The sequence below is a fragment of the Brassica rapa genome, chromosome A05, assembly GCF_000309985.2.
Source record: "Brassica rapa cultivar Chiifu-401-42 chromosome A05, CAAS_Brap_v3.01, whole genome shotgun sequence".
NCBI lineage: Eukaryota > Viridiplantae > Streptophyta > Magnoliopsida > Brassicales > Brassicaceae > Brassica > Brassica rapa.
In genome coordinates, this window is record NC_024799.2 from 17183124 (window position 1) to 17199583 (window position 16460).

The 16460-nt window shown below is 34.0% G+C and overlaps 3 protein-coding genes across 3 annotated transcripts; 2 read left to right on the top strand and 1 right to left on the bottom strand.

Annotated features, from left to right (window-relative positions):
- Positions 1 to 231: 231 nt before the first annotated feature.
- On the bottom strand, positions 232 to 2015 carry LOC103874741 (zinc finger CCCH domain-containing protein 12). The gene is made up of 2 exons (XM_009153177.3): positions 874 to 2015; positions 232 to 691 (listed from the first exon to the last, which is right to left on the bottom strand). Exons 1-2 carry the CDS (start codon positions 1586 to 1588, stop codon positions 399 to 401), a joined length of 1008 nt encoding a protein of 335 aa, XP_009151425.1. The 5' UTR covers positions 1589 to 2015; the 3' UTR covers positions 232 to 398.
- Positions 2016 to 5566: 3551 nt separating this feature from the next.
- Positions 5567 to 8780, top strand: LOC103874740 (ubiquinol oxidase 3, mitochondrial). Its single transcript, XM_009153176.3, has 4 exons — positions 5567 to 5977; positions 7771 to 7964; positions 8186 to 8480; positions 8569 to 8780. Exons 1-4 carry the CDS (start codon positions 5567 to 5569, stop codon positions 8626 to 8628), a joined length of 960 nt encoding a protein of 319 aa, XP_009151424.1. The 3' UTR covers positions 8629 to 8780.
- Positions 8781 to 12402: 3622 nt separating this feature from the next.
- On the top strand, positions 12403 to 15389 carry LOC103874739 (E3 ubiquitin-protein ligase RNF14). Its single transcript, XM_009153175.3, has 7 exons — positions 12403 to 13191; positions 13287 to 13361; positions 13452 to 13959; positions 14046 to 14431; positions 14502 to 14728; positions 14817 to 14976; positions 15058 to 15389. The coding sequence occupies exons 1-7, from the start codon at positions 12685 to 12687 to the stop codon at positions 15184 to 15186; spliced, it is 1992 nt and encodes a 663-aa protein (XP_009151423.1). The 5' UTR covers positions 12403 to 12684; the 3' UTR covers positions 15187 to 15389.
- Positions 15390 to 16460: the final 1071 nt, after the last annotated feature.

Here is a 16460-nt window from a genome sequence, read left to right on the forward strand (position 1 = left end):
GAGAGATAGGAAGAAAAAGAAAGAGAAAGAGAAGAAAATGGTTAGTTAGTGAAATATAATTTTTTTGTTGGTTATTGGTTCAAATTTTCCTTTGTTTTAACCTAAAAGATTGATCCTGTGACAAAAAAAAAAAAAAAAAAAAAACTTGAAAGAAAGTTGAATTGATATTTTGTCAAGATCTTTCTGCTTTATATATCAATACATGGTTGGATTGATAAAAAAAATGGAAAGGATACAGAGAATCAAAGATGACATTTCAACTTCTTAGAGCAGTCATAATGTACAACAACAATAAAACGAGATACAAGCCATTACAAAGATACAAAACTCTACAAACAAACAAACAAACGAACTGTACCATCATCATTTATCACTGGAGTTTAAGTAGAAGATAACTTTCATTCAATATCGTCAATCCAATCACCGTATATCAGACTGATTTTCCCCGGTCCTTTCCATTTCTGAAGAGTTCTGATCCCAGGCTTCTGCGTAACCGCACTAGAAGCTCGTTGCAATGCTACTCCACTGTGGTAACCAGCGTCTGAATGATGGGGAAGTCCTGGAGATAAAAGTGTAGTTGTTGTGTCTGAATGTCCTTTTGGGTTTGGTCCTGTTTGCTTTACGTCTGGATTAGGCGATATGCCGTCTTTGCCTTGTCCTTCTACAAGTCCTCCACCAAATCTATGCAACTCTGCCAATCATAAAGACTCAAAACTTTAAAGGTAGACGACTTTGGAACTCCTTAAAGGTCAGCAATTCTAAAACTTGGATAGACTTGGCAAATGATAGCACTCAGCTTAGAGCTTAAGGGTACAATGATCTTTTAATTACATTCTACGATAAAGCAAACAGAGATTCTAGAATGTTTTATACCTGCAGCTCCGTGAGCAAAATGACACTTAGCACCAAAGGGACAATAACCAGTAATCTCCCACTTATTGCAAATCCTTGTCTTCCAGTTTGAAGGCTTCACAATCTGAATTCCAATTCCACCAAGCACTAGGAGGTTGCTATTACCGTAACCAGCAGGGCCTAAACTAATGGCAACGCTCTCTCTATTCCTGGAAGCCTCATCGTGCATAAAAGAACAGCTTTCTCCATAAGGACACCCTTCCTCAGTGTAAAACTTCTTGCAATGCCTTCCTTTAAACGACCTCCCACTCTCGTCCGCCGTCGACGGGATCTGAAACTCTTCCCTCTGCTCAACCGTAGTGGGCGTTCCCGCCACGATCTCCTGCCAGTTCGGCGGCGGACGACGAAGCTCCTCCACGGTGTGAGCGAAGTTGCAGTTCGTGACGTACGGACACGTCCCCGCGCGGAACTTGCAGCAGAGCTTCGTCTTGAAGAACATCTTCCCGATCGCTTTGGTACGGTTGCTCGCGGCGGAGGACGACGGAGACCCTCGACTTTTCTTGTTCGGAGGACCATTCTCGCCGTCCGGATTCACCGCCCAGACGCGATTGTAGTCGTCTTCCGTCGCCCAGACGGCGCTATCGCCGACGTTCGGAAACCAATTCTCCGGCGGAGGGTTGTTTGTGGGTATCACGTGAACTACATCTCCGCCGGAATCACGCCGGTGGTGACTCATCGATTGCCTCTAAACCCTAATTCTGTCCTTTCAATTTGCAGAGATAGATCAGATGGGTATCCTCGAAAAGCATCAAATGCATTGATCAACGACAAGTTTTTTGACACTCAAAGCGATAAAACTGGGAAAATGAATTTGGACAGATGATTGAATAAGAAGTCACTACAAAAAATCGATATTTGGAAACACCAATGATCGCCCCAGAAAAAAATCAATATGAAAAAAAGGAATATTCCGAGCTTCAAAGTGAGAATATAATGGGGGAACTTACCGTGTGGACATCGGATAAGATATTTATTAGGACAATAATTTCAAACTGACTAGTATTGTCTATAGTAAAAATGAAATTAAATACAGGTTTGAGATTTGAAGTCAGAACACTGTATTAAAATTTGTAATGATTTATAGAGGTGGGTATGGATCAAATATCCAGATTTTCGTAGGTATTGGTGATTTGGTCCGTTTCATCTTAATAATCAATTATCTAATTCGATTTTATTCGATCCATAGTCATCCAGATATTCGGTGTCATGGATATCCGGAAATCTTTGAGTTTTTAACCGAATATTCTATCTGATCCGTACGAATAACATAAAATTAAAAATTAAATAAAAATCCAAATAATAATATTTTATTACAAAAAATTATTCAGTTTTTAAAATTCTAGTAACTAATATAATAAATTTAATACATCTCATGATGTTTTCTAACAATTTCTTATGTGATTTTTTTTTTAATAGTGATCCTATCTCAATGATAATTAATTGTCTTTATTCATGTGTATTCAAATAAAAAGAAGATGAGAAGTTAATTTTTGTCTAGTCTTCTAGAAGAGTTTGAAGTCGATGATATATCAATATTTGAAGATGTAACGAAGAAAAATGGTTCGGAAAGCTAGTATGGAAAAAATGTGGTCTAAGTTACCATATGAGGATATTTCAGGCAAGAAACCTTTGTTTGAAAATACATATATGAAAATAAAAGGAAGATGAATACTGGTGGCCGTTAGACGAGGGAATTTGATGCCTTTATAGAGAAAGTTGAACCTGTTGCTGTTTTTCTCAGATAGAGTTCAATAGTAATGAGAGAAATGCTACTGGGGGGGGAGAGACCATTGTTGTACGTCCAAGTTCGTTTTATTAAGAAAGAGGAGGTGAACACCGCATAAACAATCTTCAGTGTTCTTTGTTTGTTCTTGTTTTACCTTTTTGATTTGTGTGAGGCGATTCAAGTCGAAACCAAATGATTTCCTTACAAGATATCTGAAGGCATGTAAAGGATTGTAATAGATCCGTTGAAGATAAATATTTTCAAATGTACTTTTGTAGAATACTTATTATATCTATACATTTTCAAAAAATAATGTAATATTTCTACCAGATTTTTATTATAATGTATAATTTGGTGGTTTACAAATTACTAAATTAGCCAATGATTAAAAAAATCACATATGAAAAACATACAATCAGACTCATTGACTCAACATTCAAGACTTTTGACTTTTGTAAATGAACTTGCTTAGATTGTTTATTTTTTTCGGACTTGCTTAGATTCTTCCGGGTGATTTTGAGTTGATTACACTCAAGAACACTTTTTGACTTTCTATTACATCTAAAGACACTTCTTACATGTGACATACTTTGTTGTGGGCCAATGACAGATTATGAACAATTTTACCCTTAATGAAAACCACACTTGTGGACACTCAGGTAAAATGTGGATGCGTGATTTGTGGACGGTGTGGATGGGTGATTTGTAGATGGAATATACGAGTAATGTGTGGATGAGTGATGACTTGGTAAGCTTTAAGGAGAACACATATACTACTTGTTTTTACTCCGTTGCCTAATCCACTCACAACACTTCCTATTATTAGCACGTACTTCATCTTCTTCCTTCTTGTTTCTCTGCTTTTTCAATCGAATAAAAAATTAACTTATCCTGCACAGAAGTCAAATCAACTTATCTTGTGGATGTGGATGGTATTAAAAGCTTTTGAATATGTTTTGAATTAATTTGATAAGGTGCACTATATAATAATAAATTAAATGGACAAACAAATAACTAAAAAATGACTAAATATATATACAAATTATATATAATTATATAAAAAATTTACATTATACAAATTATATATAATTTTTAAAAAAAAATTACATAAAATTATGGATGGATACATTGTGGATGGACAAGTTGTATACATATATTTCACACAGATCAGTCATTTCTGCAAATTCAAAATTTTGTGTCCAAATTAAAAAAACATCAGAAAACAATTGACCATTGTGCAATTATGAAAAAGGTTTAGAGTCAATATTCGAAGTTAGGGGGGTTGATTCAAAAGGACCTTTCTGTACGATTTAGAAGTTTAAAGCACAATGGGAAAATAATAAAGCATTTAGGGACCTACTATGAAACTAAGAAGAGATCGTCATTGGAAGTTATCAAGTTCTGGGTTCACGGCGACAGAGAGCTTGAAGATTGGCGATTGGCCGCAAGGAGACGTCACAGGTTTAGCTCGGCCACGGTTGGCCGCTGAATCCGACCAGGAACTGGACATGCGAGGAAGCAGCCCGGTTTCTGGGTTTTGTGTCACCGGCGACGGAGACCCTTGGTGATTATCTTGTAATCAGCTCCTGGAAATAACTCAACCTCTAGCGCAACATCTCTCTGACTTTTTTCTTCTCTCAGCGACGAGGGGCATGGAGGAGACGCCATCATCGGATTTGATCTGTTGTCGTCAAAGCCATCGTTTATGAATCCTTCGAAAAGAATCACTGGTTTCACCACAAGCAGATTCTCTGCCAAGCATGAACGTATCGGAGGCGACGTATTTGCCTATCCCCATCCGTTTGGAGAGAGAGTAGCGGCTGATTCTGAATCTTTGTGAGCCGTTGATGGTTTCCGTGCTAGAGATTGACTCTGTTAGAGATGCAGAAGTCGATTTTGAAGATCCACTTATCAACAAAATTTAATAAAACATTGGAATGTTCGAATAGCTATCCATCCAAATTGAAAGCTCCAAAACCCGTAACATGCTCCTCATCCACATAACACGTCGACTTGAACAAATCCGAGAGACTCTCGTACCAACTCAGTCACCTGTTCTCCATTTATTCAGTCGACGGAGGAAAAATTAGGGTTCATCGATTTGGGAAAGTGATTTCAAATTTTAAACATGAAAAAGAAACAAAGAGGATAAGTGGAGAATCGTAAATATTTTTCTGAAATCTATAGTTTGTGTAATGAAAGGGTAAAAGTGACAATTCATATGAAGAAAATGTGTCAAAAGTCAGATGTGTCTCTAGATGTAATTGTAAAGTGATAATGTGTCTCTAGAAGTAAAATTCTCTTTTAACAACTAAATCCATCTCAAAAGCAGTCTGGATTTATTTCTAGTTTTACAGAACTGGTTTTGGATCTATATCTAAACGCTCAAATGAATTTATCTTCTTTTGAAGTTAATTAGAGTATAGATTTTAAGTTAACCTATATTAAAATATAACTTAAACAGATATGCATATATCAATATGTCAATCTAAGGCAATTAAAAGTCTGTGAAAGAGTACGGTAGTAACATAGTAACATAACCTAGCTAATTGATACGTATAAGAACATCCATCATGTAATATTTTGTGTTCAAATTTGGTAGTCTAGACTTTAGATGTGTATTAATTATTAAACGATAACAACTAAATTATGAGACTCACATGTTCTTTTACTTTTCCAGGGCAACGAAGCGTGTCAAACTTCTCCTCTGTTCTTAACAATCCTCCAAGAAACTTTGAATCTGACCGAGATTAGTAGTAATCAGTCGTACTATATATAAACTCTTCTCTTCCCAATTCATTTGCCACATAACCAATCTGAAGAAATATAAAAAAACAAAGATATAAAACCCACTCTCATCTATTAAAAGTTTCCATTATCATCCCAAAACTAATCGAAGTTACATCCAAACCCATCTGTTGGGTACTCATGTCCTCCAGGTCGATTTACCGTACTCTTCGACCGGTGCTATCATCTTCGGTAGTATCATCCGGTTTAGGTACTGGACATGGAATAAATGGGCATGTCATCAGCCACTTGCCCACTATTCGGTTTTTGAGCTCCGACACGTCATCTTCGGCAACTGGGAATAGGCTGCCGGGAAATCCTGTCCGAACGGCCGACGGCAAAGTCATTTCCACTTATTGGGGTATACCTCCGACTAAGATTACTAAACCGGACGGTTCAGCTTGGAAGTGGAATTGTTTTCAACCATGGGATTCATACAAACCGGATGTGTCCATTGACGTAACCAAACATCACAAACCGGCCAATTTCACTGACAAATTCGCATATTGGACTGTCCAATCTCTGAAGATACCGGTTCAATTATTTTTCCAGGTAATCTAGTAGAACTGTTCTATCGATTGCTTATTAATTAATGAAGACTTATTCTTGGGTTCACCTCCTAGGTGAATATGTAGGTTTACCAACCAATAGGATTGTGTCATTTTAGATTCAGTATCCTTTTAAAAAAAGAACAAAATATTATCGAATTATATTATATGTTTAAAACAAAAATTATATTAATCACAAAAGAAGTTTTTTTAATCGTAAAAAAAAAAGAATTTGTTTTTCAAAAGTATTTTTAACGCTTCCAACAAATATTAAATCCTAAACCCTAAACCTTTAGGTAAATCCTAAATTCTTGAATAAATCATAAATCTTAAAGTTTAAGATTTGATCCAAGAGTTTCGGATTTATCTAAGGGTTTAGGGTTTACCCAGGGGTTTAGAGTTTATCCAAGGGTTTAGAGTTTATCCAAAGGTTTAGGGTTTAGGATTAGGATTTAGGGTTTAGTGTTTTGTTGATTGTGTTAAAATATTTTTTTTTAAATTCAAGAATTTAAAATTTATCAAAGGGTTTAGGGTTTACCAAAGGGTTTAGGGTTTAGATTTAGAGTTTAATGTTTTGTTTATGGCATTAATTTTTTTTGAAAACTATTTTTTTGCAACTACTATTATTTTTATTTATTTATACTTTTTTTAAAACGTAACATAATTTGATAATATTTTGTTTCTTTTTTTAAACGATATCGAATTTGAAATAACTAAATTTTATTGGTTGGTGAACCTATAAGTTCACCCTAAAGAGTGAACCCAAGAATAACTCATTAAAGAAACAAGAAAGCATTAATTGGTTAAAAACCTTGTTTTTTTCATGAGTTATTCTTGGGTTCACCTCCTAAGACGAATCTCTAGGTTCACCAACCAATAGGATTTCATTATTTCAAATTCGATATCTTTTAGAAAAAGAAACAAAATATTGTCAGGATATATTATGTTTTTAAAATAAAAAGGTTAAAAAAATTAAAAAAAAATAGTAGTTAGAGAAAAACGAATTTAAAAAAAAAATATTTTATCGTCGTCAGCAAAACACTAAATCCTAATCCCTAAACCCTAAATCATAAACCCTATAAATCCTTGGGCAAACTCTAAACCCTTGGATAATTCATACTCTAAATCAAAAACACTAAATCCTAAAACCCTAAACCCTAAACCTTTGAGTGTTTAGTATTTTTGATTTGGAGTTTAGGATTTATCCAAGTGTTTAGGGTTTACCTAAGGCTTTAGGGTTTACCCAAGGGTTTAGGATTTAGGGTTTAGGGATTAGAATTTAGGGTTTAATATTTTGCTAAGGACGTTAAAAATATATTTTTTTAATTACTATTTTTTTAATTTATTTATTTTTACCTTTTTATTTTAAAAATATAATATAACTTATAGCTTGAGAAAATATTTTGTTTTTTGAAAGATTTCGAATATGAAATCACACAATTTTATTGGTTGGTGAACCTCTAGGTTCACCCTAGGGAGTGAACCCGAGAATAATTCTCATAACCCGACTATATGAGTTAATTATGAGGGTTGTTTGAGAAACGTCTACATCTTGGTGGAGAAAGAAAAAAGTGAGTTGTGATTAGTTTTTGGGATGTTAGTATTTAAAAAAAAGATGATTAGTGAAAATTTTCAGTGATTTAAACTCTCAGCAATACTAAATTTCCTTTTGTTAATCATCATCTTAGACTACCGACTTAGCTTGATAGCTAAACAAGCCTTTGATCAATACCCATACACTCATATTATATTGGACACTTACATTGCCTAATTTCAATGTATATATTTTGAGTATAGAGGAAGCATATGTGCCATGCAATGTTGCTGGAGACAGTGGCGGCGGTGCCAGGAATGGTGGGAGGGATGCTTTTGCACTTGAAATCTCTACGGAGGTTCGAACATAGTGGCGGATGGATCAAAGCCTTGCTCGAAGAGGCTGAGAACGAGCGTATGCATCTCATGACCTTCATCGAGCTCTCACAACCCAAATGGTAAATTACCGATTTAAAATACAACGTATAATTTGATCAAAAAAAAAAAAAATACAACGTATACAATTGAGACAGTGAAATCAAATATCGACTTTTCTACATTTTGGTTGAGTTCTTGAACCAACTGTGGTTTGACCTGGATCAGTTATCTAATTGACAAATATTTTCATAAATTTTTGAAAATGTATAACTGATTTATCCTTTTGAATTTGTTTTTTAAGGTATGAACGGGCGATTGTGTTTGCGGTCCAGGGTGTTTTCTTCAACGCATATTTCCTGTCTTATGTAGTTTCTCCCAAACTTGCTCATCGTATCACTGGATACTTAGAAGAAGAAGCTGTGAATTCTTATACCGAGTTTCTCAATGACATCGATGCCGGAAAGTTCAAAAACTCACCAGCTCCGGCCATCGCGATTGATTACTGGCGGTTGCCTAAAGATGCGACGCTGAGGGACGTGGTTTTTGTCATCCGAGCTGATGAAGCTCACCACCGAGATATTAACCATTATGCTTCGGTAAAGTTATATGTTTATTTGTAAAATGATATACAATATTAGGTGTAAAAATGTGAATTTCGCTAAAATATGGGATTATTGTTGGCAGGACATACAATTTCAAGGACGCGAACTCAAGGAAGCACCAGCTCCGATTGGATATCACTAAAGATCATGCGACACGAATTTGAATTATAACGATTAATAAATATGTTTTCGTTTGTTTATAAATTTAAAGTATTTTGTAATTTATATGTATAATAAAAAATATTATTTATCATTATATTCTCATTTTAATTAGATATGTGATTTCACATGTAATTTTTTTTATTAGTTTTTATTTTCAAATATGACTTAAAATTTCAAGTCAAACACAAAATAACCTATGTTTTTTTTTTGAAACTTTCATTTTTCCTATTCACCTTAGAAGTTCGAGTTATTCACAAAAATGCCATTACATTTTTTTTGGAAAATGATTCTTTTATCTTGTCATCCTCATCTTCACAAAGTATTTACAATATTGCCATTGCCATCAATATACTAACCACTATGAACAATTAATTTGAAGTTCTTAATGCATTAAAGTTTTCATTTTTACACTTAATATCTCATTACTTATGCACACAAATCACATCTATTTGACTCTCTCTTTAAATTCATTAAAAAAAACCACGATTTTGATTTCAAGTTTTTAAGGTTCATAGAGACATTGAAGCTCATGATTCGTGGTTATTAACGACTTGGTAGTTCTTGTAGTGAAGTTCTAAGTGCTAGGAGAATCTAATCAAGTAATCTTACATGCTCAAGGTATGAAATCATTTTTTCTCAAATCCATTTCGCGAAGACTTTCAGAAGACTTTGCTAGATGTGTTCTCCATCAAGAAGACTTCTAGGGAAGTCTTCTAACTTTCCTTTATTAAGAAAAAAAAAACTGAAAATCCCAGAGAAGACTTCTCGAGAAGTCTTCTCGGATAAATATGTTAGTTTTGCAATTGACCAAAGTTTGTCAGAAATTTGACTTTTTATAGAAGACTTCTTGGGAAAAACTTCTACATAAATCTTTTGAAAAAATTGCTGAAGTCTTCTCACTAGCGCAAGAAGTTTGTGTGGGTTACTTTTGCAATTGAAAAATAATAGTAAAATATTTAATATAAACTTCTGAAGTCTTCTTCAAATTTTATTCCGGGTTTTGGTCAAATCTTTAGTTACGAGAGAAGACTTCTAGAGAAGTATTTTCTGGAAAAATCAAATATAGTCAATTGCAAAAGTATCCCAAGTAGACTTCTTGCAACATTGAGAAGACTTTTAGAAGACTTCTGTATAAGTCTTTTCCGAGAAGACTTCCCGAGAAGTCTTCTATAAAAAGTCAAGTTTTTGACAAACTTTGGTCAATTGCAAAACTAACCTGTTTATCCGAGAACACTTCTCGAAAAGTCTTCTCTGACATTTTTGACAATATTTCAAATTCAAAATTAAGCCAATATTTACAGTGGAAGACTTCTCAAGATGTCTTATGTAGAGTAGACTTCTTAAGAAGTCTTCCATCATAAATTTGCAATTGCAAAAATGACCTAAATAAAAGACTTAGAAGACTTCCGTAGAATTCTTCTCTGAGAAGACTACTTAGGAAGTCTTCTACGTTAATGTTTAATATACTTTCATTTTCTCTACAATTAAATATTTTTTAAACATTTTCTTATAATTCGTGTGTATTAGTCAATATTGGAGCTCGTGGATGAAATTCATAAAATATTTGGTGATAATTATGAGATTTCAAATATTTATGTTTACTAATGTTTCTAGTTAATCCTAGAAGACTTCTCCAGAAGTCTTTTAGAGAAAAAGTCTTCTACGTTAGATTTTCAAGATTGTTAAGTAACTTCAAGGTATGTTTATAACTTTCAAAAGTGTTAAGTAACTTCAAGAATATCAAGGTCATGTGGTTTTATGTGTCTTTTTAGATCACAAGGTAAATTTTTTTTAACTTGCATGATATTTAAAATTTCAACTTTCACTTAAAATTCAAGTTTGATCTTTTGTTAATTTGACTAAGTTTTCTTGTGAAGTCTTCTCTTTTAGTTTTGGTAAATTTGACTAAGTTTTTGAGTTGTTGTGTTTTGTTATGAATGAGTAGAATGGTTTAAAAACTTCTTTGTATGTTGTAGCAATAACTTCAATAATGTCAAGTACTTTTGGAAAACATCAACATATATACCGAATTCTTTTGATTAATATCTCTTCAAGTTTACAAAAAAAATCACAACTAAAATAGTACACATACAAATCATAAAACATACCATAAACAAAACTATTACACATGAAGGTAGATATCATTCCTCAACATAGATAAGTTTGGACTCCATTTGACATCATTCCTATTCCTTTGTACCACTTTGGATAAAAGATTTCGGAAGACTTTCCGAAGAAGACTTTGTGAGAAGTCTTTTAGCATAAAATACATTAGAAGACTTGCCTAGAAGTCTTACGAGGAATCTTCCGAAAGTCTTCTGAGAAGTCTTCAAAAGTGTGTCTCAGATTTGAAAAACCTGTAAATTCAAAAACATTCAAATGGCTTCAAAAGAAAAGAAAAAACTTCAAAAATATAATTTTATGCTTAAACAATAATTTTGGGCTTCTTCAGATATGATTTCAGGTTTTTCGTTTTTGGGTTATCGGAGTTATCTGTTCGGATTCGGTTAATAACATTTTGGATTCTGATATATTTTTTATCACCTATCAAGATCCATTCGGATATTTTTTACATTTTATACCGGATACATTGGTTTTTCGATTTGGGTTAGGTTTGAATATTTGGTTACAGATATTCGTAATATACGCTGCACGTGCACACTTTAATAAAAATTTCGGGGAAATCTTAGAAGCGGAACGTTGAGAAACCTCCTATGCAAGATCTTTTTCTGTTGATTCGCTCTATTCTTTGTGGTAAAAAGCGACTTCGTGTTATTTTAAGACGAACTATGGATCGTTTAAACATAAATATCTTGTTGTTTCTGGTTTGAAAATTGACCAAAAACACAAAGTAAATTGCCCCCAAACCCAAAATCACTTTATAGTGGCCCTTAGAACCGTCTCTTCTCTCTCCTTGAAGTCTTTGATCAAAGACACTGGGGTGGACATATTTAGACAACACATAATTGCTTTTTATGCTAAATGTGGAACAAACATAATGGCTTTTTAATCTTTTGATAATCTCATTTTCCCACTTTATTGCTTTATTTCTTATTCAAATTTAATTTTGTTTTTGAGGTTTGAATATATCCGATTGTAGTACCCATTACAAGGTGTCCGACGAACTATTAATATGGATATAAGGACTACTGATTTAGCCGAAAAAACCACCAGAAAAGCTAACGAAAGACGGTCTCTGAATTAAAAGTAGGCCTAAGCATATTTATTTGGAACCAGAGAACCAAACCGAAAATTAATTACCCTAGCGGATTCTATATTTTAAAATTGAACCAGAACCGAACCGAGAACTAAATAGGTACCCAAATTTCTATAGTATAGTTTATTCTGAGGATACGGTGGTCGTGGAAGTGGTTGGGGGAGTGTATTACGGCTATGTTTAGTATGTGTTACGGGGTTTTTTTGGTTTTAGTTTTGGTTTTATCTTGATTGTTTTGGTTGTTCACTTTTTTTTAAAGTAATGCAATTCTCAGAGTAAAAAAAAAATATTTATTTTTGAAGTAATTAAATAATATAAATATAAACCAAAATACCATAATTTTTTTATCAGAAATATTTAAAATTATCTGAATTATCTAAATTTTATCCAAAAACCCAAAAATTGATATTAAATCCGAAAAATTCAATTTTTTTTTTTACTTTTAACCAAACTGGAACTGAATGGAATCTGAAATTACTTCAGATATTAGTCGATTCCTAATTTTGTAATCTGAACAAACCGAAAGCCAAATAACAGAATTAAATTTTCTAAATAACCGAATGGATTCTGAACTTCTAAAATCGAAAAACTAAAAGAAACGAAAGAACCAACCGAGAACTGAATAACCATGCCTATTCAAAAGTGCGTTCAACATCTTGGACTATAATTAAGGCCCAATTTAAAATTGTTGGGCTATTTTGACCCGATTCTGTGTCGGAATTCAGACCAATCTCTCTATAATAAATACGGTTTTTTCTTCCCTATCGGGGAACTAAAGCTGTCTCTGGACCCCACCCCCACGTCTCTACCTCCACCGCCATGAGTCGAAGGAATCACGACCGCCGCTACATTCGCCGTGACGGCGTAACTGCTCCGGTCGTGAATCCAGTCAACGATCATCCCCAATCGGAGCATCAGCAAGAAGACACGACCTCCACGGATCGGTTCTCTGCTGCTTCTCCCTCTACTTCTACTTCTCAGCCATCGCAAAACCTCGATCACCCCACAAAACCTCGCCGTATTCGGCGCCGCCGTGGTGGATCAAAGTCCGCACCTCCCTACTTGGAGAAATCAGAGGTGAATTCAACTGAACCCGATGCTGCTGATTGCTTGGCCGATGAGTTAAGCACCTTAGCCCTGAAACATAATTCAAATCCGGTTAATAATGATAATTCAAGTGTATACTCGGAGGATAAGCAGAGCCCTGAGATAGAAAGGAAGGAAGATATCATGTTGACTATTCTGAATGATTTGCGATCTAACGTCACTGAGCCGGAGCTAACCGATGAGCAGCTAAGGTTGAATGATCAGTTACAAGAAGATGAGGTAAAGTTTTAAGACTTTGAATTAAGCTAACCTCCAAAATGCTATTGTTGTGTTTCAGTTTCTCTGTTCACGTAGACTTTACTTATTCTATGCAGCTTCTGGCACTAGGGTATATCTATGGAGGTAACATGTTCATCCTTGAACGGCATAAAGATATGCGATACTTTCAGGTCAATATATAATCTTTCATACTTATATGTGACATAAACAAGTGTTCTAGGAGTCTTATTTATTTATTTATTTATTTATTTATTTTGTAGATTCATGTAAACGTTGAGGCAACTAGTGAACATACTATCTCTGCAAAGCTCTGCTTACAAGCTGATTCAAGCAAAGAGTCAGATGATTTCTTATACACGTTCCAAGCCCAGCACCTTCCTCCGATTGTGTTGACTTGTTTGTTACCAAATGCTTATCCTAGCCACTTGCCGCCTTACTACTTGATAAGCGTTCAGTGGATGAACCCTGATAAGATCTCGAGCCTCTGCTCCATACTGGATTCGATATGGACTGAACAGCCAGGGCAAGAAGTCTTGTACCAGTGGACAGATTGGTTACAGAACTCGTCTGTTTCTCATCTCGGCTTTGATAATGAGATTGTTCTTGGTCCTTATGGCGTTACATCTTCTAGAGATAAACGTGCTGTCTCTGGAAGTCGTTCACCTGATGTAGATATCCCCTATATTAGGAGTTATGACGACGAGAAACGCCGTGAGAGCTTCCTTGAGAGCTTACACGAGTGCTGTATATGTTTCTCTGAATCTGCAGGTAAATTTAAAACTTGTTTCTTCTTTCAGTACTCTATGGGTTTAGGGTTGGTTCACCACTTTTGTTTTTTTTCTCCCTCTCAACAGGTTTCGACTTTGTTAAGTTACCATGTGAGCATTTCTTTTGTGTAAAATGTATGAAGACGTATACAGACATACATGTCTCTGAAGGCACAGTGAACAAGCTTCAGTGTCCAGACTCGAAATGTGGAGAGATTGTACCTCCAGGTGTATTGAAGAGATTGTTGGGAGATGAAGCGTATCAACGTTGGGAAACTCTAATGTTACAGAAAACACTGGAGTCCATGACTGACGTTGCTTACTGTCCTAGATGTGAAACCCCCTGCATAGAAGACGAGGACCAGTTTGCTTTATGTTTCAAGTGCTACTACAGTTTCTGTACTCTCTGTAACGAAAAGCGACACGTGGGAGGTACCTGTATGAGCCCGGAGCTCAGGCTTCAAATCTTGGAGGTATCACATTTGATCAATCCGTGGCATTTAAACTGGAAGCCTCTTTATTACATGTAACATTATTTTGTAGGAACGTCAAAGTTCTTCATGTCTGGGAGAGGAACAAAGGCGAAAAGAAAGGGAAATGATCAATGAGATTATCAGTGTGAGTGTGATAAAGCAAAGCGCAAAGCAATGCCCGTCTTGCAAAATGGCCATCTCAAGAACCGGAGGCTGTAATAAAATGGTTTGTAATAACTGTGGCCAATTCTTTTGCTACCGTTGCAACAAAGCTATCACTGGTTATGAACATTTCAGGTTTGTGGATTCCTACATATATATGCATAAGTAGATAGCAGATCATGGAACTAAAGTAATAACCCTTTTTTTTTACTTGGGGGGAAAGAGAGGGAACATGTGAGCTATTCCCACAGGACGCTATCCAAGAATGGAATGAAATGAATGAACGACAAGTTTTTCAGATTCAAGCTCAGTTGTTTGCACCGCACGGTCAGTTTCCTCAGCGCGGTCAGATATGTCCTAATTGCCGCCAGTTCAACCTAAAGGTAAAAAAATGAAAGGTCAATAACAATGTGGAAACATACAACTTCTTGGAGATGATTCTTGAGTTGGTAATTATTGTGTAGGCGGGAAACAACAATCACTTGTTTTGCTGGGCGTGTCAAGCACATTTCTGTTACCTTTGCAAAAAAGTGGTGAAGCGATGTGCTCAGCATTATGGACCAAAGGGTTGCAAGCAGCACACTGATGGGTAAAGGCGTGTTTCAGAAGATGTAGCACCCTTTTCGAACACACCAATCTTGATTTAAAACACTTCTTAGATTGCAAGGGATGAAATCATATATAAAAAGTAAACTTTTATCTATTATTATTTATTTGTGTTCATTTAGGTACTATATATATATATAATTAAATTAGAATAAGCACGTAAATCAAAATAACACTGCTTGTTTATTTACGATATTTTTTTGATAAATAAATTAATATAATTATTTTATTTATTTAATATAGTATATAACTAAGTTTCAATGATATGGACGATAGATAAGTAGTATATTTTAATATAAATATTATTGAGAATTCATACTTATATGGTAAACACAAAAATGTGCAATTTTTTTAATGAAAACTTCAAAATTAGAATACTAAAGTTTTAATATTTTTTCAATACAAATTTAGAAATTAATATATTTATGTATTTCATATGTTATATAGTTTAATTTTAAACTATATTAATATATATATGAATTTCAATTACTTGCGATTTCATATTCATATGATTTATGATTATTTGTATCTTGTTATTACAAAAAAAACTAAATCATTGATCACAAAATTTTAGTATGAAATATTTAACGTTTTTAGTAATTTATAGTCATTTTAAAATTTAAAATATAACATATAAAAAAATAATAATTTTCATTATATGGTTAATGTTATTATTTAATATATTTTAATAATATAAAATTAAAAAAAAAACTAAGATACAAAAATTGTTATCAAATATTTATTATTCTAATCATTAGTGTTATATATACGTTATTCATATTAGGTAATTTTGTAGCGCTTACTTAAGGAAAGTGCGAGAATATTCTTTTGTATACTGTTTATTGATTGATAGTTAGTTTAGTAAAAAGTATAATATAAGTTTATATTGACCAACCTATTTTTCTAATAATTATGGAATAGATGATAATCCGCACATGCGCAGAGTGAGTTCTTATAAAAATATTTGTTTATGAAATGATTTTTTTGCAACACTACAATCATTATCGATTATAAAATGATAAATACAAATGTTGGTCTCTTAAATATATCATCGTTGTTGAAAGTTAACATATTACATCTCATATTAATTATTTTTAAGACTCTATATGCACAAAAGAAAATTAAGGTTTGCGGCTAACACAAATCACCAAAACTAAATAGGCAACATCGATTGTACAATGACGAAAGGATATTAGGTTTTCTGCCCTCGATTTGTTTACTATTGACTTTCCATAAGTGATTTCGATTTCTATCTCTATAG

Excerpts from the sequence above, each read along its gene's own strand:
- LOC103874739 (XM_009153175.3), top strand. The coding sequence starts at position 12,685 with ATGAGTCGAAGGAATCACGACCGCCGCTACATTCGCCGTGACGGCGTA. Across the intron at positions 13,192-13,286 it reads ATCAGTTACAAGAAGATGAG|CTTCTGGCACTAGGGTATAT; the intron begins GTAAAGTTTTAA and ends TATTCTATGCAG. Across the intron at positions 14,977-15,057 it reads GCCGCCAGTTCAACCTAAAG|GCGGGAAACAACAATCACTT; the intron begins GTAAAAAAATGA and ends ATTATTGTGTAG.
- LOC103874740 (XM_009153176.3), top strand. The coding sequence starts at position 5,567 with ATGTCCTCCAGGTCGATTTACCGTACTCTTCGACCGGTGCTATCATCT. Across the intron at positions 5,978-7,770 it reads CGGTTCAATTATTTTTCCAG|AGGAAGCATATGTGCCATGC; the intron begins GTAATCTAGTAG and ends TTTTGAGTATAG. Across the intron at positions 8,481-8,568 it reads ATATTAACCATTATGCTTCG|GACATACAATTTCAAGGACG; the intron begins GTAAAGTTATAT and ends TATTGTTGGCAG.
- LOC103874741 (XM_009153177.3), bottom strand. The coding sequence starts at position 1,588 with ATGAGTCACCACCGGCGTGATTCCGGCGGAGATGTAGTTCACGTGATA. Across the intron at positions 692-873 it reads TTTTGCTCACGGAGCTGCAG|AGTTGCATAGATTTGGTGGA; the intron begins GTATAAAACATT and ends TATGATTGGCAG.